The following is a 27,804-nucleotide window of genomic DNA, read 5'->3' as shown; positions in this document are numbered from 1 at the left end:
TTCCTTAGTGGCGAAGGGCACGGCGGGACTGAGTGGCCGATTGCTGCGTGTTCGAGTCTGCGTACGAATCCCCCGACGAGGTGGCCGAAGACGCGGCTGACGCCGATGTAGTCGACACACCAGTCTTGCCAGATCTGGTAGTGCTAGTCGTGGTCGAAGCGATCGACGTCAAGGGCGCTTCAGTGGCACTTGAAGTCACGGACGAGACCGTGCCAGATGCAACACCATGCTTGTAATCCGGCGTAGACCAAGCCGAAGTCGTTCCCGTCGAGCTATGGTCGCTGGAGCACGGAATGCCAGCAGATTCGGCACCCTGTACACCGATTGAGCCAGACACAGTCGCGTGGGTTGTCACACCCAATGTGCCTGTCGAGCTTTTGCCCTGCTGTTGGGTATTCGTACTCCCGTTCGTTCCGATACTCGACTGACCCCAAACGCCAAAATATGTCTGGCCCTGCTGCTGCGCACCCGTCGAGCTGGTGGCGGTCTCAGTGGATTGACCCCACGTGCCGGTGGAGCTCTGGTCGCCCGAGCAAGGGGTTTCGGCCGACTCGCCGCCCTGCGCCGTGATGTCCACGCCAATGGAGCCCGACACAGCCGTCTCGGTCGTCTGGCCCTGCTGCTGCTCGCCAGTGGCACCGCTCGTCGTCGTCTCCGTTGACTGGCCCTGCTGCTGCTGCTGCTGCTGCTGCTGCTGCGCACCCGTCGAGCTGGTGGCGGTCTCAGTGGATTGACCCCACGTGCCGGTGGAGCTCTGGTCGCCCGAGCAAGGGGTTTCGGCCGACTCGCCGCCCTGCGCCGTGATGTCCACGCCAATGGAGCCCGACACAGCCGTCTCGGTCGTCTGGCCCTGCTGCTGCTCGCCAGTGGCACCGCTCGTCGTCGTCTCCGTTGACTGGCCCTGCTGCTGCTGCTGCTGCTGCTGCTGCTGCGCACCCGTCGAGCTGGTGGCGGTCTCAGTGGATTGACCCCACGTGCCGGTGGAGCTCTGGTCGCCCGAGCAAGGGGTTTCGGCCGACTCGCCGCCCTGCGCCGTGATGTCCACGCCAATGGAGCCCGACACAGCCGTCTCGGTCGTCTGGCCCTGCTGCTGCTCGCCAGTGGCACCGCTCGTCGTCGTCTCCGTTGACTGGCCCTGCTGCTGCTGCTGCTGCTGCTGCTGCTGCGCACCCGTCGAGCTGGTGGCGGTCTCAGTGGATTGACCCCACGTGCCGGTGGAGCTCTGGTCGCCCGAGCAAGGGGTTTCGGCCGACTCGCCGCCCTGCGCCGTGATGTCCACGCCAATGGAGCCCGACACAGCCGTCTCGGTCGTCTGGCCCTGCTGCTGCTCGCCAGTGGCACCGCTCGTCGTCGTCTCCGTTGACTGGCCCTGCTGCTGCTGCTGCTGCTGCTGCTGCGCACCCGTCGAGCTGGTGGCGGTCTCAGTGGATTGACCCCACGTGCCGGTGGAGCTCTGGTCGCCCGAGCAAGGGGTTTCGGCCGACTCGCCGCCCTGCGCCGTGATGTCCACGCCAATGGAGCCCGACACAGCCGTCTCGGTCGTCTGGCCCTGCTGCTGCTCGCCAGTGGCACCGCTCGTCGTCGTCTCCGTTGACTGGCCCTGCTGCTGCTGCTGCTGCTGCTGCTGCTGCTGCTGCGCACCCGTCGAGCTGGTGGCGGTCTCAGTGGATTGACCCCACGTGCCGGTGGAGCTCTGGTCGCCCGAGCAAGGGGTTTCGGCCGACTCGCCGCCCTGCGCCGTGATGTCCACGCCAATGGAGCCCGACACAGCCGTCTCGGTCGTCTGGCCCTGCTGCTGCTCGCCAGTGGCACCGCTCGTCGTCGTCTCCGTTGACTGGCCCTGCTGCTGCTGCTGCTGCTGCTGCTGCTGCTGCTGCGCACCCGTCGAGCTGGTGGCGGTCTCAGTGGATTGACCCCACGTGCCGGTGGAGCTCTGGTCGCCCGAGCAAGGGGTTTCGGCCGACTCGCCGCCCTGCGCCGTGATGTCCACGCCAATGGAGCCCGACACAGCCGTCTCGGTCGTCTGGCCCTGCTGCTGCTCGCCAGTGGCACCGCTCGTCGTCGTCTCCGTTGACTGGCCCTGCTGCTGCTGCTGCTGCTGCTGCTGCTGCGCACCCGTCGAGCTGGTGGCGGTCTCAGTGGATTGACCCCACGTGCCGGTGGAGCTCTGGTCGCCCGAGCAAGGGGTTTCGGCCGACTCGCCGCCCTGCGCCGTGATGTCCACGCCAATGGAGCCCGACACAGCCGTCTCGGTCGTCTGGCCCTGCTGCTGCTCGCCAGTGGCACCGCTCGTCGTCGTCTCCGTTGACTGGCCCTGCTGCTGCTGCTGCTGCTGCTGCTGCGCACCCGTCGAGCTGGTGGCGGTCTCAGTGGATTGACCCCACGTGCCGGTGGAGCTCTGGTCGCCCGAGCAAGGGGTTTCGGCCGACTCGCCGCCCTGCGCCGTGATGTCCACGCCAATGGAGCCCGACACAGCCGTCTCGGTCGTCTGGCCCTGCTGCTGCTCGCCAGTGGCACCGCTCGTCGTCGTCTCCGTTGACTGGCCCTGCTGCTGCTGCTGCTGCTGCTGCTGCTGCGCACCCGTCGAGCTGGTGGCGGTCTCAGTGGATTGACCCCACGTGCCGGTGGAGCTCTGGTCGCCCGAGCAAGGGGTTTCGGCCGACTCGCCGCCCTGCGCCGTGATGTCCACGCCAACGGAGCCCGACACAGCCGTCTCGGTCGTCTGGCCCTGCTGCTGCTCGCCAGTGGCACCGCTCGTCGTCGTCTCCGTTGACTGGCCCTGCTGCTGCTGCTGCTGCTGCTGCTGCTGCGCACCCGTCGAGCTGGTGGCGGTCTCAGTGGATTGACCCCACGTGCCGGTGGAGCTCTGGTCGCCCGAGCAAGGGGTTTCGGCCGACTCGCCGCCCTGCGCCGTGATGTCCACGCCAATGGAGCCCGACACAGCCGTCTCGGTCGTCTGGCCCTGCTGCTGCTCGCCAGTGGCACCGCTCGTCGTCGTCTCCGTTGACTGGCCCTGCTGCTGCTGCTGCTGCTGCTGCTGCTGCTGCTGCGCACCCGTCGAGCTGGTGGCGGTCTCAGTGGATTGACCCCACGTGCCGGTGGAGCTCTGGTCGCCCGAGCAAGGGGTTTCGGCCGACTCGCCGCCCTGCGCCGTGATGTCCACGCCAATGGAGCCCGACACAGCCGTCTCGGTCGTCTGGCCCTGCTGCTGCTCGCCAGTGGCACCGCTCGTCGTCGTCTCCGTTGACTGGCCCTGCTGCTGCTGCTGCTGCTGCTGCTGCTGCGCACCCGTCGAGCTGGTGGCGGTCTCAGTGGATTGACCCCACGTGCCGGTGGAGCTCTGGTCGCCCGAGCAAGGGGTTTCGGCCGACTCGCCGCCCTGCGCCGTGATGTCCACGCCAACGGAGCCCGACACAGCCGTCTCGGTCGTCTGGCCCTGCTGCTGCTCGCCAGTGGCACCGCTCGTCGTCGTCTCCGTTGACTGGCCCTGCTGCTGCTGCTGCTGCTGCTGCTGCTGCTGCTGCTGCGCACCCGTCGAGCTGGTGGCGGTCTCAGTGGATTGACCCCACGTGCCGGTGGAGCTCTGGTCGCCCGAGCAAGGGGTTTCGGCCGACTCGCCGCCCTGCGCCGTGATGTCCACGCCAATGGAGCCCGACACAGCCGTCTCGGTCGTCTGGCCCTGCTGCTGCTCGCCAGTGGCACCGCTCGTCGTCGTCTCCGTTGACTGGCCCTGCTGCTGCTGCTGCTGCTGCTGCTGCTGCGCACCCGTCGAGCTGGTGGCGGTCTCAGTGGATTGACCCCACGTGCCGGTGGAGCTCTGGTCGCCCGAGCAAGGGGTTTCGGCCGACTCGCCGCCCTGCGCCGTGATGTCCACGCCAATGGAGCCCGACACAGCCGTCTCGGTCGTCTGGCCCTGCTGCTGCTCGCCAGTGGCACCGCTCGTCGTCGTCTCCGTTGACTGGCCCTGCTGCTGCTGCTGCTGCTGCTGCTGCTGCGCACCCGTCGAGCTGGTGGCGGTCTCAGTGGATTGACCCCACGTGCCGGTGGAGCTCTGGTCGCCCGAGCAAGGGGTTTCGGCCGACTCGCCGCCCTGCGCCGTGATGTCCACGCCAATGGAGCCCGACACAGCCGTCTCGGTCGTCTGGCCCTGCTGCTGCTCGCCAGTGGCACCGCTCGTCGTCGTCTCCGTTGACTGGCCCTGCTGCTGCTGCTGCTGCTGCTGCTGCTGCGCACCCGTCGAGCTGGTGGCGGTCTCAGTGGATTGACCCCACGTGCCGGTGGAGCTCTGGTCGCCCGAGCAAGGGGTTTCGGCCGACTCGCCGCCCTGCGCCGTGATGTCCACGCCAATGGAGCCCGACACAGCCGTCTCGGTCGTCTGGCCCTGCTGCTGCTCGCCAGTGGCACCGCTCGTCGTCGTCTCCGTTGACTGGCCCTGCTGCTGCTGCTGCTGCTGCTGCTGCTGCGCACCCGTCGAGCTGGTGGCGGTCTCAGTGGATTGACCCCACGTGCCGGTGGAGCTCTGGTCGCCCGAGCAAGGGGTTTTGGCCGACTGACCGCCCTGGTTCGTGTTGGTTTGCTCCCAGGAGTTTGATTGTTCTCCGGCGGCTGTCACGGTTCCAGTCCAGTCGTTGGTGTTGTCCGAGTCAGTGCTCGCGCAAGGAGCCTCGGTAGAGTCTGCACCCTGGTTGGCACTTGCAGTCGTCTCCCCGGAAGGAGACAACGTCGTGGACCTGCTGGTTTGTGTGGTGTACGAGTCGTCGCTCGAAGGCGAGGAGGTCGTGGTTGTGGATGATGCACCGCCGCCGCCGCCAAGCTTTCGCACCACGGGTCTGTTCGCTGTCATGGAGGCGTCCGCAAGAGAACCCACCGCCAGCGATGCGAGCACCAGGAACGCGACAATCTTACCGACCTTCATTGTGCGAGGAGGAGGGCGCTGGGTGAGTGATGTCGGGAGATAGCAAGCTCACGTGCTGAAGGAATGGACGATGCTTCTTGGCGAAGCAAGGTAAATTGGTGAATGGCCGCTCGGTAGAGGGGAACAGACTCAAGTGCCTCCATGAAAGGCTAAACGCATGGTACGTGCAATTCAGCGATGTGCCCTGCACAGACACATTGGGGTCGTCGTCGAGTCACCCGGTGCATGGTGCATCGCGGGTGAGCGATCTATTATCTTGTCCATGACAAGCTGCCATCTGTCGGTCGCGAGGTGGATGCAGTAACGACGGGAAGCGGTCGCTGGTCACGGTCGTGCACCCGAAAGCCGAAGACGAGGCAGCTGTGACCTGAGATCGGCGCCAAGACACCTCCATCGGCCTTGCGCATAAATCCCAGACGTCCAACGCCAAAGAGAACCATCAGCTGCCAGCACGTCTGCAATTGGCCGGGACAAGAGGGACCCTGACTTATGAGGAAGACTCCTGGTATCCGTAGATGACGGTGCCGACCATGCAAAGCCCTCCACGCCTCCCTGAAGCGCTGGCGGGGCAATCGGACTTCAACGAGCGCGACAGCAGTAACTTCCGATCACGCTGCGATGCTGAAATCACTGCGCGCTACTTCACGAGGGACATCACACCGACGCGCGCTGTGCGTGGCTCACACCACGAAAGGCTGGATTGTCGAATAGTTTTTACGTCACCCGTCAGTTCACCGTCGTCACCTTGAGGCACCGGATCCCGAGCTTAGCGTCGAGTGGATTTCCCAGTCGACTCGCAGCCTTTACAGACTTCCGTGCGTGATGGAGGTGGGATCAAACTCCAGCTCACCAAGCGCAACATCCACGTAGCGTTTGAACCATCGCAAGTACATGTACATCAGCTCAACTCGCGCGAGACACACACGTTCACTGCTACGTTTGGCATGGGGTCAAGGATACTGTAGTGAGGGAGCGTACCTCCGTAACTAATAATGACTGCGCTCATTTTCAGAGTCGAGCTACCAAGGGTCTTCACTGTTCCTAGCTCTGAAGCCCTGGCGTCCACCGATGAGTTCGTGGTGCATGCGTTGGCCGGACTCCAGTGGCATTGCCGCAGTCGCCGACAAACCCACATATGGCCACCCGAACAGAGTAGCTTCCAGTTGCGAGGCCTACATGTCCCTCATCCTTATTTCGTACACCGAAATGGTCTGGTCGCTACGTTGCGTGCTACGCTGTCGACGACAACGTGCCGATGAAGGTGCCGGACCGATCTGCACGGATACGCTTCGAGGTCAATGTAGAGTTCACGCGGAGACTTCCTTCTCCACTCCACCACCGTATGGGATTCCTCTTGAACGCTCGAGGAACCGGACGTCCGCCTACAGGCCTCGACGAATTTTTATTGTGCGCTGGTCCTCTACGATTGCCAAGCACACGCGCGCCAATTTGGAGGAGTCAAGTCGGTCGCGCGCGGTGTTTTGGGCGGCTCCATATGGACGAAGCCCCCCATGCGTCAATCTAGATGCCCCCTCCCTCCTTTTCCCCCGGACACCAGGATGTGAAACATAGGGCCTGAGCGGAATCTGTATCAAACTCCTGTCCGACACCAACACACCTGTGGCCTGTGTGACACAGCTGCTATGAGGCTAAGGGCATCCCTTGCCATTAAGTGCACGAATGCCTTGTCCGCTGGATCGCGGTTGCGATGGCCATGTGCCATGCTCGTTCACTCATGCCGACTCTTGCTTGCTACTGGGGTCTGCAGTGCATGCAGCAGCTAGTGTCGGCGGGGTTCAGCTGCCGTCGCACCCGACAGATGGCGGTCTCTGGGCATATCACCGCAGAGGATGTTCATCACGGTCTCCGACCCGCCTCTCGGTGTATCTTGGGCATATCAACAGGTAGCAGTGTGCTTGCCGAGGATCATGAATAAGCCTGGTTTTAGTGCAAGGGGGAAGAGTCTGTATCTGCCCTCATGAGCCCTCAAACGCATTGAATGTGACGCCTTCATTCATTCTGAAATTTGCTTTGCCCTCGACAAGCAAACACAACTCGAGCACCTGAAGTTGCTATCTCCGTCACTCGCCCCATTCACCAGTACCTAATACTTGCAGGATGAACCTCAACAAGATCTTCGCGCACCTCGCTTTGATGTCGCTGGCCTTGGGGTCTCTCGCGGACGCCTCAACCAGTGTCGCGGCCCCCAATACGCACGCCGTGGTTCGCCAGAACAATGCTTTCCGAAACCTGAAGGCAGCGGGTACGGGCACCGGTGTCTCCACTTCCTCGGGAGACTCGTACACCAGCAATACCGACTCGACGAGCACCACGACCGACTCGGCCACCCAGCAGAGCTCTCCGTCGACCGACACGACGTCGTCAGCTGCTACGACGGCCTCGACCACGGCCTCGTCGCCGTCTACTTCGACTAGCACTGGGACCGCTGCTACTACGAGCGGTACGGATTCGACGGGTACTTGGGGAACCTCGACGGATACCACCACCGGTACGGATAGCACCGCGCAACAAACCACAGACAGCGCGACCACTACCGGCACGTCGGGCTGGGGTACAACTGGTACGTCTGGTTGGGGAACCAGTACCGACACAACGTCGGCCGAGACGCCATGCTCCGGTGACCAGAGCTCCACAGGAACATGGGGAACTTCGACCGATACCACCACTGGTACGGATACCACCTCAACGAACACGGGCGCTGCCCAGCAAGCTACGGGTGGTGAGACTGCGACTACGTCTGGTTGGGGAACCAGTACCGACACAACGTCGGCCGAGACGCCATGCTCCGGTGACCAGAGCTCCACAGGAACATGGGGAACTTCGACCGATACCACCACTGGTACGGATACCACCTCAACGAACACGGGCGCTGCCCAGCAAGCTACGGGTGGTGAGACTGCGACTACGTCTGGTTGGGGAACCAGTACCGACACAACGTCGGCCGAGACGCCATGCTCCGGTGACCAGAGCTCCACAGGAACATGGGGAACTTCGACCGATACCACCACTGGTACGGATACCACCGCGCAACAAACCACGGACAGCGCGACGGCCACGACCTCAACGGATACCGCTACACAGGCCACCACTGGCAGTATCGCGGGAACGACGACGCAGCAGACGAGCGGCAATACGGGCACTGAGCAAGCTGGTACGGTGACAGCTGCTAGCGAGACCTCCAACAACTGGGGCGGCAATGGAGGGCAGACGCCGTGCTCGGGCTCATCGGACAACACGTCCGGAAACTGGGGTACGTCGACTGACACCACCAGCACGATTAATACGAATGCGTCGGGGACATCAACGGGCACTTGGATTGAGATCACCAACAGCCCCACCACGTCCACTGGAAGTACGGACACGACTTCGGGCAAGACCGGCGTGTCGACGGCTGCCCCATCTAGCGATACGACCTCAACGGCAACGTCCTCGACGTCGGCGAGTACGCCTTCACCCACCCCAGCCCCGGAAACGACTGCTCCTACCACCACTGCCCCGGAAACGACGGCTCCTACCACCACTGCCCCGGAGACAACGGCTCCCGCCACGACTGCCCCAGCCACCACCGCTCCGACCAGCACCTCCCCAGCGACGACTTCGGCGGTGTCTACTACTTCAACGTCGGACAAGACGGCGTCTGCCACGTCTTCGGGTACTTCTTCCGCGGACTCGTACGCAGCTACCACAACGTCTACCAGCTCGGATGAGTCCACCACGCAGCAGTCGGCCACCCAGTCCCGCCGTCGCTCGCTTCGTCACTAAGCAGCACGTCTTCTCATCAGGCAAGAAGACCGCAGCCCAAACTCACCACTCGATGTAACGCGCTCGAACCCCCCTCCCCCAAGGAAGTATTATACTTTCTCTGTCTCGAATGCATCATGTCTATCATTTCCACGTCGTAACCAGCGTTCAACCCACTGTCAACCATTTCAACATGAAAGAGCAGCAGCGCTATCTTCAGCCAGAGTAGCGAATACTTGTTGCCCAATTCATTGAAAAGAAAATTCATCATCGTTCATTCTCATTGCGGCCGCTTGCTATGAGTTGCTCTGGAAGTTAGCAAGGCCGCGTACGCCGGAGTGAAGGCTCTGGTTGATCATTATGAGCCCGAGTTGAGATCCAGGCGAAGGTGGTGGTGTATTACCCGCACCGACATGGCTTGCACAAAGTATCAGCCTTTTAGCATGGGACGATCAGTTTTTACTGAATTAACAACTTTGGCAGAAATAAAAACTTGGTCAGAAATTACGAAAGTGGCCAATTTGCTGCTTCACATCCAAGCGAGCATGAAGCGCCGGACGCCCCGCGGCCGGACCGAGAGCTCGCAGCCGACGCCCACGCGACCTGGCAGTGCGCGCCGCAAGCCCGCGTGGAACGCCTATCTTACGGACGACACGCAGTACAAGCTGAACCAGCAGCAGCAGCTCCAGCGCACGTTGCAGCAGCTGAGCGCGGCGCACTTTTCGGCGCGTAGTCCGGGCGCTTCGACCTCCAGACGGCGACTGGCGAAGCACAGTTCCGCGTGGAGCACTCCGCAGGACCTGGAGAAAGGCAGGGAGCGGTTGGCGGACGTGACGGACACGGGGGAGCTCAAGACGGCGAGAAGGCTGCAGTTCGCCGACGTGTCGCTGGATCTGGAGGAGCCGACGCCGAGACACCGAGCCGCGGCCGTGTCTTTTCAGGTCCAGGAGGCAGAGAGGATGGACCCTGAACACAAGGCTAACCTGCAGGGCGAGCTGGAGGTGCTGGAGAGGATGTTGTGGGAACTCGAGACGGAGACGGAGAGACTCAGTTGGCAGCAGACCCCACAGAAGGAGAAGATGCAGCAGAGGCATAAGTCACCGAGAACGGGGTTAACAACCGAGCAGGAGGAGGAGGAGGATACATTTTATGAACAGGAAGAGGCTGTTCAAGAGGTCGATGTGGGTGGAGAAAAAGAGGATGGTGAAGGTGAAGAGGAAGAGGCTGAGAAAAGACTCGGGGACGTGTGTTATAAGTCGCTGGAGGTTGGGCTAGAGTTGGCTCGCAAGATGGATACGGTACGTGTTGGAACGGGGTCTGGCGGTCGGATCGGGGCTAAGGTTTATGTTGTGGTTGTGTGCTCGGTTTTGAATGTAGCTGAAGAAGGAGCTGGACAATGAGCGCAGGCTACGCGAGGATCGCGACTTGAAAATCGACATGCTGGAACAAGAGGTCCGCTCCACACAAGCTAAGTGCAATTATTTAGAGGCAAAGTACCAGGGTGTCGCGTCACAAGTCGACGGAATGGTACACGTTGGCAAGAGCTCCTGCTAAGCATAAGGATTCCTAACTCACCTGTCACTTTCGCAGCGAGAAGCAGTCATCGCAACCGAAGAAGCCATTCACCGAATGACCGTGGCGTTCGAGTATTCACAACGAAGACGTGGTAAGGCCTCCAATCCATCGACGCCAAACAAGCCAGGTGCCGTGCACGATGCTGTCTGTTGCGTCGAAATTTGGTCGAAAAACTCACACTGCCACTTGGATATTGCCTCAGCTGTGTCTCGACCTATCTACGCCAACGAACCTCTTAACGTATCTAAGAAGGCTGCAACACCAAAGAAGCCGAGCGTACCAGTTGAGCAGCAAGAAAACTGGACGCCGAACGGCCAGCATTAAATGCCGGTCAATTACACGAAGATGTCCGTTGGAGTTACTCAGGCGGCTTAGCTGACAAAATGGTATGGTGACAAAGAGTAGCGGTGGTACCAAGAGGATAGACTAGGGTGGATCGCTAAGCATGCTGCATGTATCCGAACCTCATCTCCAGATGCCAGCGATTCCGGGCGGTTCTCGTGGAGACACAAATGAGAACCAACTGCGAAAAAATTGCAGCATTTTTGTGACAGCGGCTGCCTCCACCGTCTCCGATTCTACAAGTGTCGACATCACCTTCGACACGACGGCTTGCAGCGTTGCGGATCGCTACTGCATAATACAGGTAGCGAACGATCCGGCGACATTAGCGGGGCTGTCCACTTGGACACCTTTGTCGCCAAAGAAATTTTGGTGGAGAAGCTCCATGCCGACGAAAAGCCAAACGTGGGGCGAGGAGGCAAGCGTGACATTGATGCCAGTTGGTGCCAGTTCATTCTTGATATAGGTGACTGCAGTGCCGGCAATGATTCACCATGCCAACGGACTGGTCAACATTTGCTCGGCTCTCTGCTTTGCCAGTCGCGCAGGCTGCATTCCTAGCCATCCGGTGTCTGTCTCTTTGAAGCTGGAAAGTATCCGCGCGTTACGTTGTCCGTTCCCGCGGAACCTGCCACAGTGACACTGCAGGGACATGGCGCTACTCGAGCGCTCCATTCCCCGGTTATCTCCATGTGGCAGCCAAAACAGCCGTAGGCAAAAGATATCGTGTCCACCGCAATGCTGGTGTTCTGTCGTGCTTCTGGTAAGCGACGACCGTGTGGCGGCGTAGGTGAGACCAAGTAGCTTGGAGTCCGTTGCCGCTCACCGAAAGCTTTCGCTCGAATCACCTCACTTTCAAATTTGCTTTGCACTCATTAGCAGTCCAGCTACAGCAGCGTCAAGTGCTGTTCACCCTCTCAACGTCTTTCTTCAGTCCCTGTCCAAGTCTTCTCCCCAGTCTCTTTGTCCAAGATGAACCTCACCAAGATTATCGCGCACCTCGCCCTCATTGTGGCTACCATGGGCTCGCTCACTGAAGCTGGCCACTACACGCAGAAGAACCAGCATGCCAGCCTCTCGAGCGATGACTCGTACACAACGACGGTCAGCACCCCCACTGTGACTCCTGCTGCAACGACAGCACCACCGAGCAACGCAGTAACAATCGCCACTCTCTCACCAACCAGCACCTGGTCCGACTCTGGTTCCGCAAACACGGACAAAGCCAACAACAATAACCAACACACCAGCTCAAGTGCCGCTGGTAGCTACATCACAAGTTCTGGCAACGACAGTTCCTCGCGCTCAACTAACGGCGGAGTGAGCGGAGGCATTGGTGGAGGTGTGTCGGGCTCTGCCAACGGCGGAGTGTCGGGCGGCGTGTCTGGCAGCGCGAACGGAGGAATCGGCGGAGGAATCGGTGGAGGCATTGGTGGAGGTGTCGGCGGTGGCGTCTCGGGATCTGCTAACGGCGGAGTGAGCGGAGGCATTGGTGGAGGTGTGTCGGGCTCTGCCAACGGCGGAGTGTCGGGCGGCGTGTCTGGCAGCGCGAACGGAGGAATCGGCGGAGGAATCGGCGGAGGCATTGGTGGAGGTGTGTCGGGCTCTGCCAACGGCGGAGTGTCGGGCGGCGTGTCTGGCAGCGCGAACGGAGGAATCGGCGGAGGAATCGGCGGAGGCATTGGTGGAGGTGTCGGCGGTGGCGTCTCGGGATCTGCTAACGGCGGAGTGAGCGGAGGCATTGGTGGAGGTGTGTCGGGCTCTGCCAACGGCGGAGTGTCGGGCGGCGTGTCTGGCAGCGCGAACGGAGGAATCGGCGGAGGCATTGGTGGAGGTGTGTCGGGCTCTGCCAACGGCGGAGTGTCGGGCGGCGTGTCTGGCAGCGCGAACGGAGGAATCGGCGGAGGAATCGGTGGAGGAATCGGCGGAGGTGTCGGCGGTGGCGTCTCGGGATCTGCTAACGGCGGAGTGAGCGGAGGCATTGGTGGAGGTGTGTCGGGCTCTGCCAACGGCGGAGTGTCGGGCGGCGTGTCTGGCAGCGCGAACGGAGGAATCGGCGGAGTGTCGGGCGGCGTGTCTGGCAGCGCGAACGGAGGAATCGGCGGAGGAATCGGCGGAGGCATTGGTGGAGGTGTGTCGGGCTCTGCTAACGGCGGAGTGTCGGGCGGCGTGTCTGGCAGCGCGAACGGAGGAATCGGCGGAGGAATCGGCGGAGGAATCGGCGGAGGTGTCGGCGGTGGCGTCTCGGGATCTGCTAACGGCGGAGTGAGCGGAGGCATTGGTGGAGGTGTGTCGGGCTCTGCCAACGGCGGAGTGTCGGGCGGCGTGTCTGGCAGCGCGAACGGAGGAATCGGTGGAGGAATCGGCGGAGGTGTCGGCGGTGGCGTCTCGGGATCTGCTAACGGCGGAGTGAGCGGAGGCATTGGTGGAGGTGTGTCGGGCTCTGCCAACGGCGGAGTGTCGGGCGGCGTGTCTGGCAGCGCGAACGGAGGAATCGGCGGAGGAATCGGCGGAGGAATCGGCGGAGGTGTCGGCGGTGGCGTCTCGGGATCTGCTAACGGCGGAGTGAGCGGAGGCATTGGTGGAGGTGTGTCGGGCTCTGCCAACGGCGGAGTGTCAGGCGGCGTGTCTGGCAGCGCGAACGGAGGAATCGGCGGAGGAATCGGCGGAGGCATTGGTGGAGGTGTCGGCGGTGGCGTCTCGGGATCTGCTAACGGCGGAGTGAGCGGAGGCATTGGTGGAGGTGTGTCGGGCTCTGCCAACGGCGGAGTGTCAGGCGGCGTGTCTGGCAGCGCGAACGGAGGAATCGGCGGAGGCATTGGTGGAGGTGTCGGCGGTGGCGTCTCGGGATCTGCTAACGGCGGAGTGAGCGGAGGCATTGGTGGAGGTGTGTCGGGCTCTGCCAACGGCGGAGTGTCGGGCGGCGTGTCTGGCAGCGCGAACGGAGGAATCGGCGGAGGAATCGGCGGAGGAATCGGCGGAGGTGTCGGCGGTGGCGTCTCGGGATCTGCTAACGGCGGAGTGAGCGGAGGCATTGGTGGAGGTGTGTCGGGCTCTGCCAACGGCGGAGTGTCAGGCGGCGTGTCTGGCAGCGCGAACGGAGGAATCGGCGGAGGAATCGGCGGAGGTGTCGGCGGTGGCGTCTCGGGATCTGCTAACGGCGGAGTGAGCGGAGGCATTGGTGGAGGTGTGTCGGGCTCTGCCAACGGCGGAGTGTCGGGCGGCGTGTCTGGCAGCGCGAACGGAGGAATCGGCGGAGGAATCGGCGGAGGCATTGGTGGAGGTGTGTCGGGCTCTGCCAACGGCGGAGTGTCAGGCGGCGTGTCTGGCAGCGCGAACGGAGGAATCGGCGGAGGAATCGGCGGAGGCATTGGTGGAGGTGTGTCGGGCTCTGCCAACGGCGGAGTGTCGGGCGGCGTGTCTGGCAGCGTGAACGGAGGAATCGGCGGAGGAATCGGCGGAGGCATTGGTGGAGGTGTGTCGGGCTCTGCCAACGGCGGAGTGTCGGGCGGCGTGTCTGGCAGCGCGAACGGAGGAATCGGCGGAGGAATCGGTGGAGGAATCGGCGGAGGTGTCGGCGGTGGCGTCTCGGGATCTGCTAACGGCGGAGTGAGCGGAGGCATTGGTGGAGGTGTGTCGGGCTCTGCCAACGGCGGAGTGTCGGGCGGCGTGTCTGGCAGCGCGAACGGAGGAATCGGCGGAGGCATTGGTGGAGGTGTGTCGGGCTCTGCTAACGGCGGAGTGTCAGGCGGCGTGTCTGGCAGCGCGAACGGAGGAATCGGCGGAGGAATCGGCGGAGGAATCGGCGGAGGTGTCGGCGGTGGCGTCTCGGGATCTGCTAACGGCGGAGTGAGCGGAGGCATTGGTGGAGGTGTGTCGGGCTCTGCCAACGGCGGAGTGTCGGGCGGCGTGTCTGGCAGCGCGAACGGAGGAATCGGCGGAGGAATCGGCGGAGGAATCGGCGGAGGTGTCGGCGGTGGCGTCTCGGGATCTGCTAACGGCGGAGTGAGCGGAGGCATTGGTGGAGGTGTGTCGGGCTCTGCCAACGGCGGAGTGTCGGGCGGCGTGTCTGGCAGCGCGAACGGAGGAATCGGCGGAGGAATCGGCGGAGGCATTGGTGGAGGTGTGTCGGGCTCTGCCAACGGCGGAGTGTCAGGCGGCGTGTCTGGCAGCGCGAACGGAGGAATCGGCGGAGGAATCGGCGGAGGAATCGGCGGAGGAATCGGCGGAGGTGTCGGCGGTGGCGTCTCGGGATCTGCTAACGGCGGAGTGAGCGGAGGCATTGGTGGAGGTGTGTCGGGCTCTGCCAACGGCGGAGTGTCGGGCGGCGTGTCTGGCAGCGCGAACGGAGGAATCGGCGGAGGAATCGGCGGAGGAATCGGCGGAGGTGTCGGCGGTGGCGTCTCGGGATCTGCTAACGGCGGAGTGAGCGGAGGCATTGGTGGAGGTGTGTCGGGCTCTGCCAACGGCGGAGTGTCGGGCGGCGTGTCTGGCAGCGCGAACGGAGGAATCGGCGGAGGAATCGGCGGAGGCATTGGTGGAGGTGTGTCGGGCTCTGCCAACGGCGGAGTGTCAGGCGGCGTGTCTGGCAGCGCGAACGGAGGAATCGGCGGAGGAATCGGCGGAGGCATTGGTGGAGGTGTGTCGGGCTCTGCCAACGGCGGAGTGTCGGGCGGCGTGTCTGGCAGCGCGAACGGAGGAATCGGCGGAGGAATCGGTGGAGGAATCGGCGGAGGTGTCGGCGGTGGCGTCTCGGGATCTGCTAACGGCGGAGTGAGCGGAGGCATTGGTGGAGGTGTGTCGGGCTCTGCCAACGGCGGAGTGTCGGGCGGCGTGTCTGGCAGCGCGAACGGAGGAATCGGCGGAGGAATCGGCGGAGGCATTGGTGGAGGTGTGTCGGGCTCTGCCAACGGCGGAGTGTCGGGCGGCGTGTCTGGCAGCGCGAACGGAGGAATCGGCGGAGGAATCGGCGGAGGCATTGGTGGAGGTGTCGGCGGTGGCGTCTCGGGATCTGCTAACGGCGGAGTGAGCGGAGGCATTGGTGGAGGTGTGTCGGGCTCTGCCAACGGCGGAGTGTCGGGCGGCGTGTCTGGCAGCGCGAACGGAGGAATCGGCGGAGGAATCGGCGGAGGTGTCGGCGGTGGCGTCTCGGGATCTGCTAACGGCGGAGTGAGCGGAGGCATTGGTGGAGGTGTGTCGGGCTCTGCCAACGGCGGAGTGTCGGGCGGCGTGTCTGGCAGCGCGAACGGAGGAATCGGCGGAGGAATCGGCGGAGGAATCGGCGGAGGAATCGGCGGAGGTGTCGGCGGTGGCGTCTCGGGATCTGCTAACGGCGGAGTGAGCGGAGGCATTGGTGGAGGTGTGTCGGGCTCTGCCAACGGCGGAGTGTCGGGCGGCGTGTCTGGCAGCGCGAACGGAGGAATCGGCGGAGGAATCGGCGGAGGCATTGGTGGAGGTGTGTCGGGCTCTGCCAACGGCGGAGTGTCAGGCGGCGTGTCTGGCAGCGCGAACGGAGGAATCGGCGGAGGAATCGGCGGAGGTGTCGGCGGTGGCGTCTCGGGATCTGCTAACGGCGGAGTGAGCGGAGGCATTGGTGGAGGTGTGTCGGGCTCTGCCAACGGCGGAGTGTCGGGCGGCGTGTCTGGCAGCGCGAACGGAGGAATCGGCGGAGGAATCGGCGGAGGAATCGGCGGAGGAATCGGCGGAGGTGTCGGCGGTGGCGTCTCGGGATCTGCTAACGGCGGAGTGAGCGGAGGCATTGGTGGAGGTGTGTCGGGCTCTGCCAACGGCGGAGTGTCGGGCGGCGTGTCTGGCAGCGCGAACGGAGGAATCGGCGGAGGAATCGGCGGAGGCATTGGTGGAGGTGTGTCGGGCTCTGCCAACGGCGGAGTGTCAGGCGGCGTGTCTGGCAGCGCGAACGGAGGAATCGGCGGAGGAATCGGCGGAGGTGTCGGCGGTGGCGTCTCGGGATCTGCTAACGGCGGAGTGAGCGGAGGCATTGGTGGAGGTGTGTCGGGCTCTGCCAACGGCGGAGTGTCGGGCGGCGTGTCTGGCAGCGCGAACGGAGGAATCGGCGGAGGAATCGGCGGAGGCATTGGTGGAGGTGTGTCGGGCTCTGCCAACGGCGGAGTGTCAGGCGGCGTGTCTGGCAGCGCGAACGGAGGAATCGGCGGAGGAATCGGCGGAGGTGTCGGCGGTGGCGTCTCGGGATCTGCTAACGGCGGAGTGAGCGGAGGCATTGGTGGAGGTGTGTCGGGCTCTGCCAACGGCGGAGTGTCGGGCGGCGTGTCTGGCAGCGCGAACGGAGGAATCGGCGGAGGAATCGGCGGAGGAATCGGCGGAGGAATCGGCGGAGGTGTCGGCGGTGGCGTCTCGGGATCTGCTAACGGCGGAGTGAGCGGAGGCATTGGTGGAGGTGTGTCGGGCTCTGCCAACGGCGGAGTGTCGGGCGGCGTGTCTGGCAGCGCGAACGGAGGAATCGGCGGAGGAATCGGCGGAGGCATTGGTGGAGGTGTGTCGGGCTCTGCCAACGGCGGAGTGTCAGGCGGCGTGTCTGGCAGCGCGAACGGAGGAATCGGCGGAGGAATCGGCGGAGGTGTCGGCGGTGGCGTCTCGGGATCTGCTAACGGCGGAGTGAGCGGAGGCATTGGTGGAGGTGTGTCGGGCTCTGCCAACGGCGGAGTGTCGGGCGGCGTGTCTGGCAGCGCGAACGGAGGAATCGGCGGAGGAATCGGCGGAGGAATCGGCGGAGGTGTCGGCGGTGGCGTCTCGGGATCTGCTAACGGCGGAGTGAGCGGAGGCATTGGTGGAGGTGTGTCGGGCTCTGCTAACGGCGGAGTGTCGGGCGGCGTGTCTGGCAGCGCGAACGGAGGAATCGGCGGAGGAATCGGCGGAGGAATCGGCGGAGGTGTCGGCGGTGGCGTCTCGGGATCTGCTAACGGCGGAGTGAGCGGAGGCATTGGTGGAGGTGTGTCGGGCTCTGCCAACGGCGGAGTGTCGGGCGGCGTGTCTGGCAGCGCGAACGGAGGAATCGGCGGAGGCATTGGTGGAGGTGTGTCGGGCTCTGCCAACGGCGGAGTGTCAGGCGGCGTGTCTGGCAGCGCGAACGGAGGAATCGGCGGAGGAATCGGCGGAGGAATCGGCGGAGGTGTCGGCGGTGGCGTCTCGGGATCTGCTAACGGCGGAGTGAGCGGAGGCATTGGTGGAGGTGTGTCGGGCTCTGCCAACGGCGGAGTGTCGGGCGGCGTGTCTGGCAGCGCGAACGGAGGAATCGGCGGAGGAATCGGCGGAGGAATCGGCGGAGGTGTCGGCGGTGGCGTCTCGGGATCTGCTAACGGCGGAGTGAGCGGAGGCATTGGTGGAGGTGTGTCGGGCTCTGCCAACGGCGGAGTGTCGGGCGGCGTGTCTGGCAGCGCGAACGGAGGAATCGGCGGAGGAATCGGCGGAGGAATCGGCGGAGGTGTCGGCGGTGGCGTCTCGGGATCTGCTAACGGCGGAGTGAGCGGAGGCATTGGTGGAGGCGTGTCGGGCTCAGCCAACAGGGACATTGGCGGTGGTTTTTCAGGAGCGGCGGGTCATCAGACTTCTACGACTGAGGGCACTACCGTGTCAACCGGAACTTCGTCCGGTAAGAATGGAATCAGCACCAGCAAATCGTTTTCTACCTCGTACAAGACCGAGGGCAGCAACAGCAAGTCTTCTACGGGCGGCAAAGTGAGCTCCTCGACTACTACATCGGGGAAGACGTCGGGCCAGGATCAGAGCGTTGGCAAGTGGTTCGCGAACTTGTGGAAGTGGGGATCCTCCACCAACTTGGCCACCTCGACAACTCCTTGCCCGAGCTCATCCACCACCTCCTCTGGCAAGTCGTCCACGTCCACGGCCCAGTCGACCCACTCTCTTCGCCAGTAAGGTCAGCAACCAGTTTCGTTTCACCATTTGTAGTTTTTTCATTTGCGTAAATACACAAACCATTTCTTGTCCATTTCGTACTTAGACACCATTTCCCAGTCTAAAATGGCGCAGTATTCGCCACCCGAGTGGAGCTCCTCGGGCCGCAATGCGTTCGGCATCTACCTGGAAGTTATCAAGGGCGGCGTGGTAGTGGAGGCGTTGCAATTGCCCCGCTCCGACGGCCGCAGCTACGTCGTGGCCGGCCGAATGGAGACGGTGTGCGACTTGCCACTGGCCCATCCGTCCATTTCGCGGGTGCACGCGGCGCTGCAGTTCGACGAGCAAGGAGCCCTTTTCCTCTACGACATGCGCAGCACACACGGCTGCTTCGTGAACAAGAAACGGGTGTTGGCCGACGAGTTCGTGCGGTTGCACATCGGAGACGTGTTGGTGTTCGGAGAGTCCACGAGACTTTACGCGGTCTGCGGGCCGCCGGAGCTGCTGCCGGCCGAGTACGAGTCACTCAACTTGGCCAAGTTCAGGGACAGGCTGGAGAAGAAACGGGAGGTTCTAGAGAAAAATAAGCAGGAGGGGAACAAGGGGGCGTCGTGGGGATTTGGAGAAGATGCTGAAGAGGAGGACGAGAGTGACGAGGAGAGCCCTGCTGAGAGTAAAGAGGATCTACCGGACTACCTTCGAAATGTAAGAAAGCAGGATGAGAGGAGAGGAATTGAAGCTGATGGTGGTTTTGTGCTGTTTGGTAGCTGAAGGAGGAGGAGGACCAGCCGTACACGTCAAGTGTGAGTCAGTCGCAGGTTCGTGAGAAGGATCAACGACTGTTCCAGCAGTTGCAGACGCGCATTCGCAAAATGGAGAACCTCAAGCTGGAGCGCTCGAGAATTTTAGCCAAGCAACACCAGCTAGATGGACTGTCGGAGGGGCAGCAACACACGCTGGATCGCAATGAGCAGCGCATTGATGTGCTGATGAAGGAGATTGACGACCTGGAAGGACGGATCCACGCCAAGAACGACCAGCGGACGAAGACGATCGGGGCTTCAGGCGCCGGTGCACGGAAAAAGAGGAATATCAATGAGGAGCTGTACGGCTACAGCAGCGATGAAGACGATTTCTACGACCGGACAAAGGCCAATCAGCAGAAGATTGCAGCGCGGAAGCAAAAGGTTACGGGATCGACTGCTGGTCCTGGAGTTGCAGCAGCGACGAAAGCACCACAAGCTCCAAAGAGTGAGGTGCTTACTGTGGATTCCATTCAGGCTAATGTCACGGTGCTGGAAGGAGTACTTGCTAAACTTCAAAGAGAGCTGACTGCTGCATCTGCTAAGGCTGCTTCGACTGAAGCTGCACCCGATGAGGGCAAGCATGAAGAAGAAGTGGACTCTTTGGATTCGTTCATGGCAGCGACAACCACACAGCTCCATGTTAGCGACGTAGACACACTCTTGAAACGGAAAGCTGAGGCGGAGATGGAGCTAAAACGCCAGCGGCAACTGCTGGCAGTGGCGACACCTGCACTAGCAGCTCTCCCAGTTCAAAAGCCAATCGCCAAGACAATGAGAGAGCCTGCAGCGAGCAATTCGTCGGCAACTTCCTCTGACAAATCAGCACCGGCTGAAACTACTGCTACTTCTCCGCCCAACAAAGCGAAGACAACTCAACCTGCTACTGGAGTGACCTCCAAGAAAAAAGATAACTACTTGCCCCAGCCCAAGTTGACGCCCCCCGAGACGAAAAACAGTCCTGCTGATAAGCCCAAGGCACCCCCAGCATCTTCAGGAATCCACAAATCTGCGGAGAAAGCTGAGGCCGAGTCGTCGGCGTCAAAGCGACGACGAATCTCAGGCCCAACTCTAGGTCCGCCCAGGCAAGTGAAACCTGGCACAAGTGGAGAGCAGCACGCTGACGACGCAAGCGTTTTGGAAGGAGGCGACCAAGTGTGGGTCCCGCCGTCAAACCAAACTGGTGATGGTCGTACGAAGCTGAATGACAAGTTCGGCTACTAAGGACGCGCAATTGAGATGGTAACGTTTTACTTCCTCAATCATGCATTTATTGTACTCGTACGGTATTGTACGGCTTACCAGCCACCGCGGTATCTAGCGCTGCCTAGTAGCTGTTCTTCTACTTGCTGGGCAGCCATGGTGTTGAAGATGTGTTCCAGCGAGGTCTCGCTCACCCCGTACTCGCTCACATGCAGTTGCTCCTTGTTCTCCTCGAGCAACCCAAAGATTGCGTACGGCCGCAGAGACTGCTTCGGAACCTGGAAACGGAAGTGACTGCCTTGATGCTCGACGAGCTGGCAGCCTGATAACTTGGACTGGAAAAACTCCAGTAGGGCAGCACCCATATTTTCAGTATGCCACCAGGCGCAGAAGACGTCAATGGGGATGATGCCGGACGCCTCGAGGTAGCTGTTAAGTACGCTGCCATTGCCTTCGCCGTTCATGATCTCGTGCGCGCGGTTAGGAACTCCTAGAGATGAGCACAGGCTGATGATGTGGTCTGACGAAATGCCAGAAGTGTTGCCCCCCAGAATGCGATACACCTCCAGCTGCAGTCTTCCAACAGAGGATGGGCTAGGCTCCCGTAGTTTCACCTCCACGATGTAGCCTCGGCCAAACTTCTGCTTCAAGTGCTCAACGCTGCCCAAGCATTTCAGCTGGCCGCTCACCAAGATTCCCACACGTGTGCACAGAGCTTCGCACTCCTCCATGCTGTGTGTCGTAAGGATCACGCATGACTCCTTCGAAGCGCAGACACTCGCGATCACATCCCACATCTTCCTTCGCGAGCTTGGGTCCACTCCCGTCGAAGGCTCATCCAAGAAAATTATGCTAGGGTTCCCTATGAGGGCGATAGCCGTCGACAATTTCCGCTTGTTGCCTCCACTTAGCCCTCGCGTCAGCTTGGTTCGATACTCAGTCAGCCCCACTTCCTCAATCTTCTGGTCAACAGCCTTCTTAACACGGTCGCTTGGAATTCCCTTCAACCGCGCGTAAAGCTCTAGCTGCTCTTCCACGGTCAGCAGATCATGCAACGAGTCGAATTGAGGGCAATAACCGACCACTCTACGCGCCTTATCACGATTCCGAGACAAGTCGTAGCCTCCGAGTGTGACGAAACCATTTGTCGGAGCAATTTCACCCGTCAGGACTTTCATCGTTGTCGATTTGCCAGCTCCGTTAATGCCAAGGTAGCCAAAACACTCGCCCTTGGAAATCGAGAGGCACAAATCATCCAACGCAACTTTCCCTCCATCACCGTACTGTTGTCGCAGGTTACGAATGAACACGCTGTCGTTCTCAGTGGGATACGAGCGCTCCACTTTTTGACGTTCCTTGGCCACATCGTCATCCTCATTGCGGGCCCACTGCTGTCGTTGCTCTGGGCGCCACGACAAGTTGCGGGTTTCGACGACAAACACCAACAGCATAAAAAGCACGATCTCAACCACAGCATAAGCGACAGGAGCTCCAGCGACATCGAGATCGAAGACATTGCGCTCACAGCAATCCTCGCCACTGAGGGCATCCCAGCACGAAGTGCAGGTGTAATCCGTGCCAAGACCTTCCCAGAGCCCAAAGAATGAAGGTGGAGCTATCGTCTCGCTGGCGCTACCATACAGAGCACTTCGACTCAGCTTCCGCGTGGCAATCTCGTAAATACCATTGTTCAGGCTGTACCCTGGGAAAAGCAGGAAAATCCATCGAAGGTAGTTTCTGTCGAGAGAAGACAGCGTCAGGTTGTCAGAGGAGTTGCCTGGCGTCAGATCTAAGTCGATAAGCCGGCACAGGAACGAGAAAATACTCAGCAGACCACCCGTGCAGAGCGCAAATACCAGCAGTGACGTCTGTGCTACGGCGTGCTTCTTGAACTTGAAGGAGAACAAGTAGGCCATTGGGATCACAGCCAGGGCATGTGAGCCAATTAGAGAAACAACACCCCATACCTCCATTGAGCTTGTCAACGTCCGGTCTGACAACGGAACCATGATCATAGAGGCAACGACTGTCACCAACATGATCACGATATCGTGCGTCCATGTTGACAACCAGTATGCGGAGACGTTGGCACCGCAAATCAACTGCAAGCTCTTGGCATTTTGGTTGGGACTCTTTTCTCGAACGACGAATGCCACAATCGCAGCCGGAACGAAAGCGAACGCCAGCATCACCACGACGGACGTCAAGAAGGCGTTCAGAGTAGCCTGGAGTTTTGCACCATCTTGGTCGAGGCAGTACTTGTTGTAGCACGGAGTAATTGGGTTGGAGGACGAGGTACCATCGCACATGTTGCACGCGTAGTAAGGGGACTCAACGTTTGTCTTGTCACAGCATGTCGAGGCACTGCAATCGATCACGCCAAGATCACAGTAGTTGAAGGTGTAGCTGTCGCAACTGCTTGGAACCGAGACCAACGAGAAGTTGGCACTTGAGCACCTACCCTGTCGAGACGACGATGCAAGCTCTGTTGCGTAGTCGGTCGTGGTCATAAAGCTTGCCACATCGATTTCAGGAAGTGAAACCAAGATGATCAGGAAAAGCAGTGGGATACAGACAGCGTTCAAGAGGTTCTTCTTATCCCTCTTCGCAATACGCACACGCTTTGTCAGAAGCGCAGTGTATTGACTCCACAGAGTCGCGCGGTTCGTCTTCTCAGACGAAATGGCTCCAGTCAGTGTGCCACGGGAATTCGCCGACGTTGCAGATGTCTTCCGAATTTGATCCACTGTTTCCACCCCACAGACAGCAACACCCATAGCAGCTTCTTCTTCACGATCGTGTGAGATGCGCAGGAACACTTCCTCTAATGTCGTCACGGACACACCATACTGAACAACGCGCAGGCGGTGCATTTCATCGTCAAGCACTTGCAGCATCGTCGAGAATACCCCCGACGACGTTGATGGAAGCTGGAACACTACTTCCGAGCCAAAGTTACTCAAACATTTTGCTTCAGGTACGAAGTTGCGCAAAAATGTGCCGACCGCCTCGACATCACACCCGGGTGCTTTGATCATGGTCAAATTGTACCCAGCACCATAGCGATTCTTCAAGAACAGCGAGCTTCCAGCGCAGCAGAGTTGTCCGTCAGCCATGATGGCAATTCTGTCACCAAGGATATCAGCTTCATCCATGAAGTGAGTTGTGAGAACGATAACGCGGTCGTCACGGTTCCGCTGCAGCAAGTTCCACGTAAATCGACGAGAGTATGGGTCCATGCCGGACGTAGGTTCATCCAAGAAGACCAGCTTGCTGTCTCCCATAAATGCCAACGCGACACTCAGTTTGCGCTTCTGTCCGCCGGACAGATTTCTCGCAGCGACCTTCCTCTTCTCCACCAGGCCAACTTCTCGGATCATTCGCCCTACTTCTTCCTTTAGACTAACGAAAGGAATATTCTTCATCGTTCCAAACAGCAGTAAGTGCTCTTCGACGGTCAGCTCGTTGAAAAGCACATCGTGTTGAGGACAGATGCCCATGATTTGGCGAAGCTCATTGAAATCATCTTGAACAGAGCGTCCGTACAGCGTCGCGTCACCCGACGTGGGTGGAATGAGACCCGTCAGCATCGAAATTGTAGTAGTCTTTCCTGCACCGTTATGGCCCAAAAGCGCGGTGATCTGTCCGGCGTATAGAGTAAGATTCAGATCTTGAACTGCAACCTTTATCTCGCCATCGTCTGACGGAAATTCCTTGCGCAGACTACGGATCTGGAGACAAGTCCCTTTACGTTCCTGAGCTGAAAGCGTGGCGTTGACTGGTTCCACAGAAGCCACCAGTCCAGGTCGGTCCTTCATCATCGCAATCGACCCGTCCGACGAAGTCTGATGCAGTAGTCGCATTCCACGCGGTGATGCAAACGAGTAGTTTGTCTGAGGAGATGATGCCGTGCTGGGAGATTCCAACACCAGAACCTCCTTGTCGGCGCGAGCTGCACTTCCTGGAAGCCAGTAGTCCTTGACGAAGAGGAAATTCCATGGCTTGCGCACACCAAACTCCTGCGGCAGCACGTTATCACAGTACCAGCCCAGCACGACCAGAATGAACGAATCCAAAATCAAAAACCAGCTCATCTCGAACGCCGTGGGGACTGTAACAGGAGATTCCACCATCCCCATAGCGTATGCCAACCCTCTTCCGAGCTGAGCGCGGCGCACCAAGTCATCAATGCCCAACGCAAAAGCAGTCGGAGGTGCAAGAGCGCTCAGGTACTTTGACGAGTTGGGCTTGGACATGACGGAGAAAAACGGGAAGAACAGCACTAGCCATAGAAGCACTGACGCGATCGAGGCAGCCCTCGACTTGTTGAAGAACGGAGTGATGAAGTAGCTGAAGCTCACAATCGACAGGCTCAGCGCCCAGAACAAGAACACGAGCGTCGCGTACTCCGTCATGGGGAACACCTGGCCATACTTGAGTTCCGCCGCAATAATAAACGCCAGCGGGGTGGCCAATATGGCTGTCGTCAGGCTCCACGAGCAGAGCAGCGTGAAGTTCGAGAGGCCCATGATCTTCATCACCTCTCGGATCCGCGTCTCCTTCTCAATCACCATAGTCGTGGTGGTCGTCGACACGAACTTGATGTAACTAATCAGCAGAAACAGCCCGATCACGCTCTGCCCGCTGCTGTAGAACGTCGACATGTTGGCGCTCAGCGCGCCATAGTCGGTATACTCGAGCGAGTCCAGCCCCGTACACAGAATCGTTCCTGAGTTTGACGCCGCCTCGGAAGAGCTGGAATAATCGTCCCCCGTTCCGAAAATCGTGTCCAAGTTGGCGATAAACACGAGCGCGAGCGTCAAGACAACCGGGAGGAAGAGCTCAAACACGAAGGACACGGGTTTGCGTCGTCGGATGACGAGGTTCTTCCAGATGAGGTTGGTAACCTGCCTCCAGGCCGCTAAAACTGCCTCCCACTTGGCTCTGGACGCCGCTGTGAACCTCGACTCGAGCTCTAAAGCTGTCCCTGCCTGTTTCTTGGCGTATATCCTGGCCGCGACCATCACAGCCGCGAAAAAGGCGGCAATGACTGCTACACACACAATTAACGCTGTATTTTGCGCCGAGAGGCCGCACTGCTGGCTGTCGGCCACGGTGTCCTCGATCACCGACTTGCAGTAGCTGATATTGGACGAGGACTGCGGACAGCTGAGCACGGTGCTGGCCGCCGAGCAGCACGAGCTGGACGACGCCATGGCCGGTTTGGTGCACGTGAGACTGCAGGTGCCCGACGAGTCGACAGTCGAGGAGCCGCTGGAGCTCGCGATGATGTCCGAGGCGGCGGCGAAGCGCGACGAGCTCATCTCGAAGAAGCCAGAGTTCATGACGCACAACGCGTAGTCGTAGTCGTAGGCCACGAGGGTGGAGAGACACGAGGTGAGCAGCTCCGTGCCATCGGAGGAGCCTGAGGAGGAGGCGGACGACGTGAGAAGAGCAGCGGACGAGGAGGACGAGGACGAGGAGGACGTTGCTGTCGTGGTTGTGGACGTTGAAGGGGACGTTGTCTGTGTTGTGGTGGTCGTGGACGAGGGTCCGCCGGAGGGCATCATGGTGGACGAATGCCTTCGCTCACGCAGTCACCTACGCGTACTGGTGCTCGGAGAGTGTTGGTCGGGACGGTGGATTCAAGAATGCGGAATCGAGTGCTGCCATGGCCACAGCTGTGTCTAACGAGTGCTGTTTTGGCAGCGACATGTTTACGAGGGGGGGGGCGTCTATACAAATCCAAGTCTATTTTTCGACGACTTCGATGTTCAGTTCCATCAAGCACTTGCACCCAAACACTTCCTGAAAACTGCGACTCAGCGCTGATACACTTTCCTGCTGCAGGATGCGATTGTACCATGTTGCTAGCTGGGTTTCTACCTGGGTTTCAAGCAGCAGCGCTACGTCAACGGAAATTCCAGCTCGCGGTAAGGAGATTGTACAGGTAACCTGTTACCTGCGTCGGCATCTGGTGGCACTGCATGTTAGACTTGTGCTGCACACGGTGAGCAGTAGGCCTCACGAGCCACCTTGACCACAGCTGCACGACTGAATCCTCAAAGGCCAATTCCGTCCGTAAGTTGGCAACCGATTGCAATTGTCAATCGCTCATACCCACAGCAACCCGAGGCATACATGTATTGTCTTCAAGCGCATCGCCCTCGATCATCGCCCGTGCTCAGTAGTGGTGAGTCACAGCCCAGCACCCGTGCCGATCTCGATGTGCTGTTCGTGCTCAGTATCCATTCACAGTCTTGACCCCCAACTTGCAACCCATTTCAATTTGAAAATGTGAACAAGTTGCAAGTTTTGAGGAATCCACTGGGCGACCATGGCGCCGCCTCCACACGACCCTGACTCCGCTGCCTCTGCGCGCATGCTCCACCGGTAGGACCTCCACCCTAATCCGCTCGCCAACTCTTCCATCGTCTCCTCTACCGATGCATGCCTTTTCCACCGCTAAACGTGCCATAACTAACGAGAACCCCAACTCTATCCGCAGCCACCAAGAGCTCATGAGGCTGTGCTTGGTCTCCACACGCCGCGGCAACAGCGTCAGCAGCGATGCGAGCTCCTTAGCGGTCCGCAATGACTGCATAGCGTCCCACAATGACCTGGCAGTGCTGAGGCATAAGTTCCAGTTTATCCGCGACGACGAGGCCGACGCCCAGCAGGGAGAGACAGACTGGCAGGTCCGTATGAGCGTGCGCTACTACCGGAAGCTCTTCCGAGAGTACGCACTGGCAGACCTGTGTCGGTATCAGGAGGGCAAGATCGGACTGCGCTGGCGTACGGAGATGGAGGTGATTGCGGGCAAAGGACAGTTCTCCTGCGGGAATAAGCGCTGCGACGAAAAAGAGGGACTACGCAGCTACGAGCTGCTGTTCGCGTACGTAGAGCATGGAGAGCGGAAACGCTGCTTGGTGAAGGTCCGTGCGTGTAGCTCCTGTGCAGAGAAACTGTTCTACAAGAAGTTGATGGAGGTGAGGAGGAAAAAGGCGCGCAGGTTGGAGAAAAAACGGCGACTGGAAGAAGAAGGTGGCTCTGGAAAACACAAAGCAAAACGACTGCGACGATCGACGTCAAGTTCTGATTCAGATAGCACCAGTGACAATGGAGCGAAGAGCGAGGTGGAGGGGAGCGCTGACCAAGATGAGCTGACGGGAGAGGACATCCACGAGCTCTGTGGGAAGATCAATGAGCAGCAGAAGGCGGCTTATCCTGCGGGTAATGCACGAAGACGAAGTTCTGATGAGCGCAGCCACGAGCTGGATGAGCTACTGCCTTGACGGAATACGATACGTTGTT

At 60.5% G+C, this 27,804-nt stretch overlaps 7 protein-coding genes across 7 annotated transcripts; 5 read left to right on the top strand and 2 right to left on the bottom strand.

Annotated features, from left to right (window-relative positions):
- Window positions 1–4: 4 nt before the first annotated feature.
- Window positions 5–4,915, bottom strand: KRP23_9227 (putative cell agglutination protein pfl5; the record flags this gene model as incomplete). The annotated part of the gene is made up of 1 exon (XM_067894757.1): window positions 5–4,915. The coding sequence occupies one exon, from the start codon at window positions 4,913–4,915 to the stop codon at window positions 5–7; it is 4,911 nt and encodes a 1,636-aa protein (XP_067742404.1).
- Window positions 4,916–7,033: 2,118 nt separating this feature from the next.
- On the top strand, window positions 7,034–8,698 carry KRP23_9226 (uncharacterized protein; the record flags this gene model as incomplete). Its single annotated transcript, XM_067894756.1, has 1 exon — window positions 7,034–8,698. One exon carries the CDS (start codon window positions 7,034–7,036, stop codon window positions 8,696–8,698), a length of 1,665 nt encoding a protein of 554 aa, XP_067742403.1.
- A 524-nt stretch (window positions 8,699–9,222) lies between these two features.
- On the top strand, window positions 9,223–10,576 carry KRP23_9225 (uncharacterized protein; the record flags this gene model as incomplete). The annotated part of the gene is made up of 4 exons (XM_067894755.1): window positions 9,223–9,975; window positions 10,055–10,204; window positions 10,268–10,379; window positions 10,455–10,576. 4 exons carry the CDS (start codon window positions 9,223–9,225, stop codon window positions 10,574–10,576), a joined length of 1,137 nt encoding a protein of 378 aa, XP_067742402.1.
- A 990-nt stretch (window positions 10,577–11,566) lies between these two features.
- On the top strand, window positions 11,567–18,505 carry KRP23_9224 (Perilipin-4; the record flags this gene model as incomplete). The annotated part of the gene is made up of 1 exon (XM_067894754.1): window positions 11,567–18,505. One exon carries the CDS (start codon window positions 11,567–11,569, stop codon window positions 18,503–18,505), a length of 6,939 nt encoding a protein of 2,312 aa, XP_067742401.1.
- Window positions 18,506–18,610: 105 nt separating this feature from the next.
- KRP23_9223 (Kanadaptin) lies at window positions 18,611–20,511 on the top strand (the record flags this gene model as incomplete). The annotated part of the gene is made up of 2 exons (XM_067894753.1): window positions 18,611–19,189; window positions 19,252–20,511. The coding sequence occupies 2 exons, from the start codon at window positions 18,611–18,613 to the stop codon at window positions 20,509–20,511; spliced, it is 1,839 nt and encodes a 612-aa protein (XP_067742400.1).
- Window positions 20,512–20,585: 74 nt separating this feature from the next.
- Window positions 20,586–26,060, bottom strand: KRP23_9222 (ABC transporter A family member 2; the record flags this gene model as incomplete). Its single annotated transcript, XM_067894752.1, has 1 exon — window positions 20,586–26,060. One exon carries the CDS (start codon window positions 26,058–26,060, stop codon window positions 20,586–20,588), a length of 5,475 nt encoding a protein of 1,824 aa, XP_067742399.1.
- Window positions 26,061–26,827: 767 nt separating this feature from the next.
- KRP23_9221 (Protein FRA10AC1-like protein) lies at window positions 26,828–27,785 on the top strand (the record flags this gene model as incomplete). Its single annotated transcript, XM_067894751.1, has 2 exons — window positions 26,828–26,883; window positions 26,999–27,785. 2 exons carry the CDS (start codon window positions 26,828–26,830, stop codon window positions 27,783–27,785), a joined length of 843 nt encoding a protein of 280 aa, XP_067742398.1.
- Between the last annotated feature and the right edge of the window lie 19 nt (window positions 27,786–27,804).

The sequence above is a fragment of the Phytophthora ramorum genome (assembly GCF_020800215.1).
Source record: "Phytophthora ramorum isolate Pr-102 chromosome Unknown Phyram_PR-102_s0008, whole genome shotgun sequence".
Classification (NCBI taxonomy): Eukaryota; Oomycota; class Peronosporomycetes; order Peronosporales; family Peronosporaceae; genus Phytophthora; species Phytophthora ramorum.
This window is presented reverse-complemented; position numbering and strand designations above follow the sequence as displayed.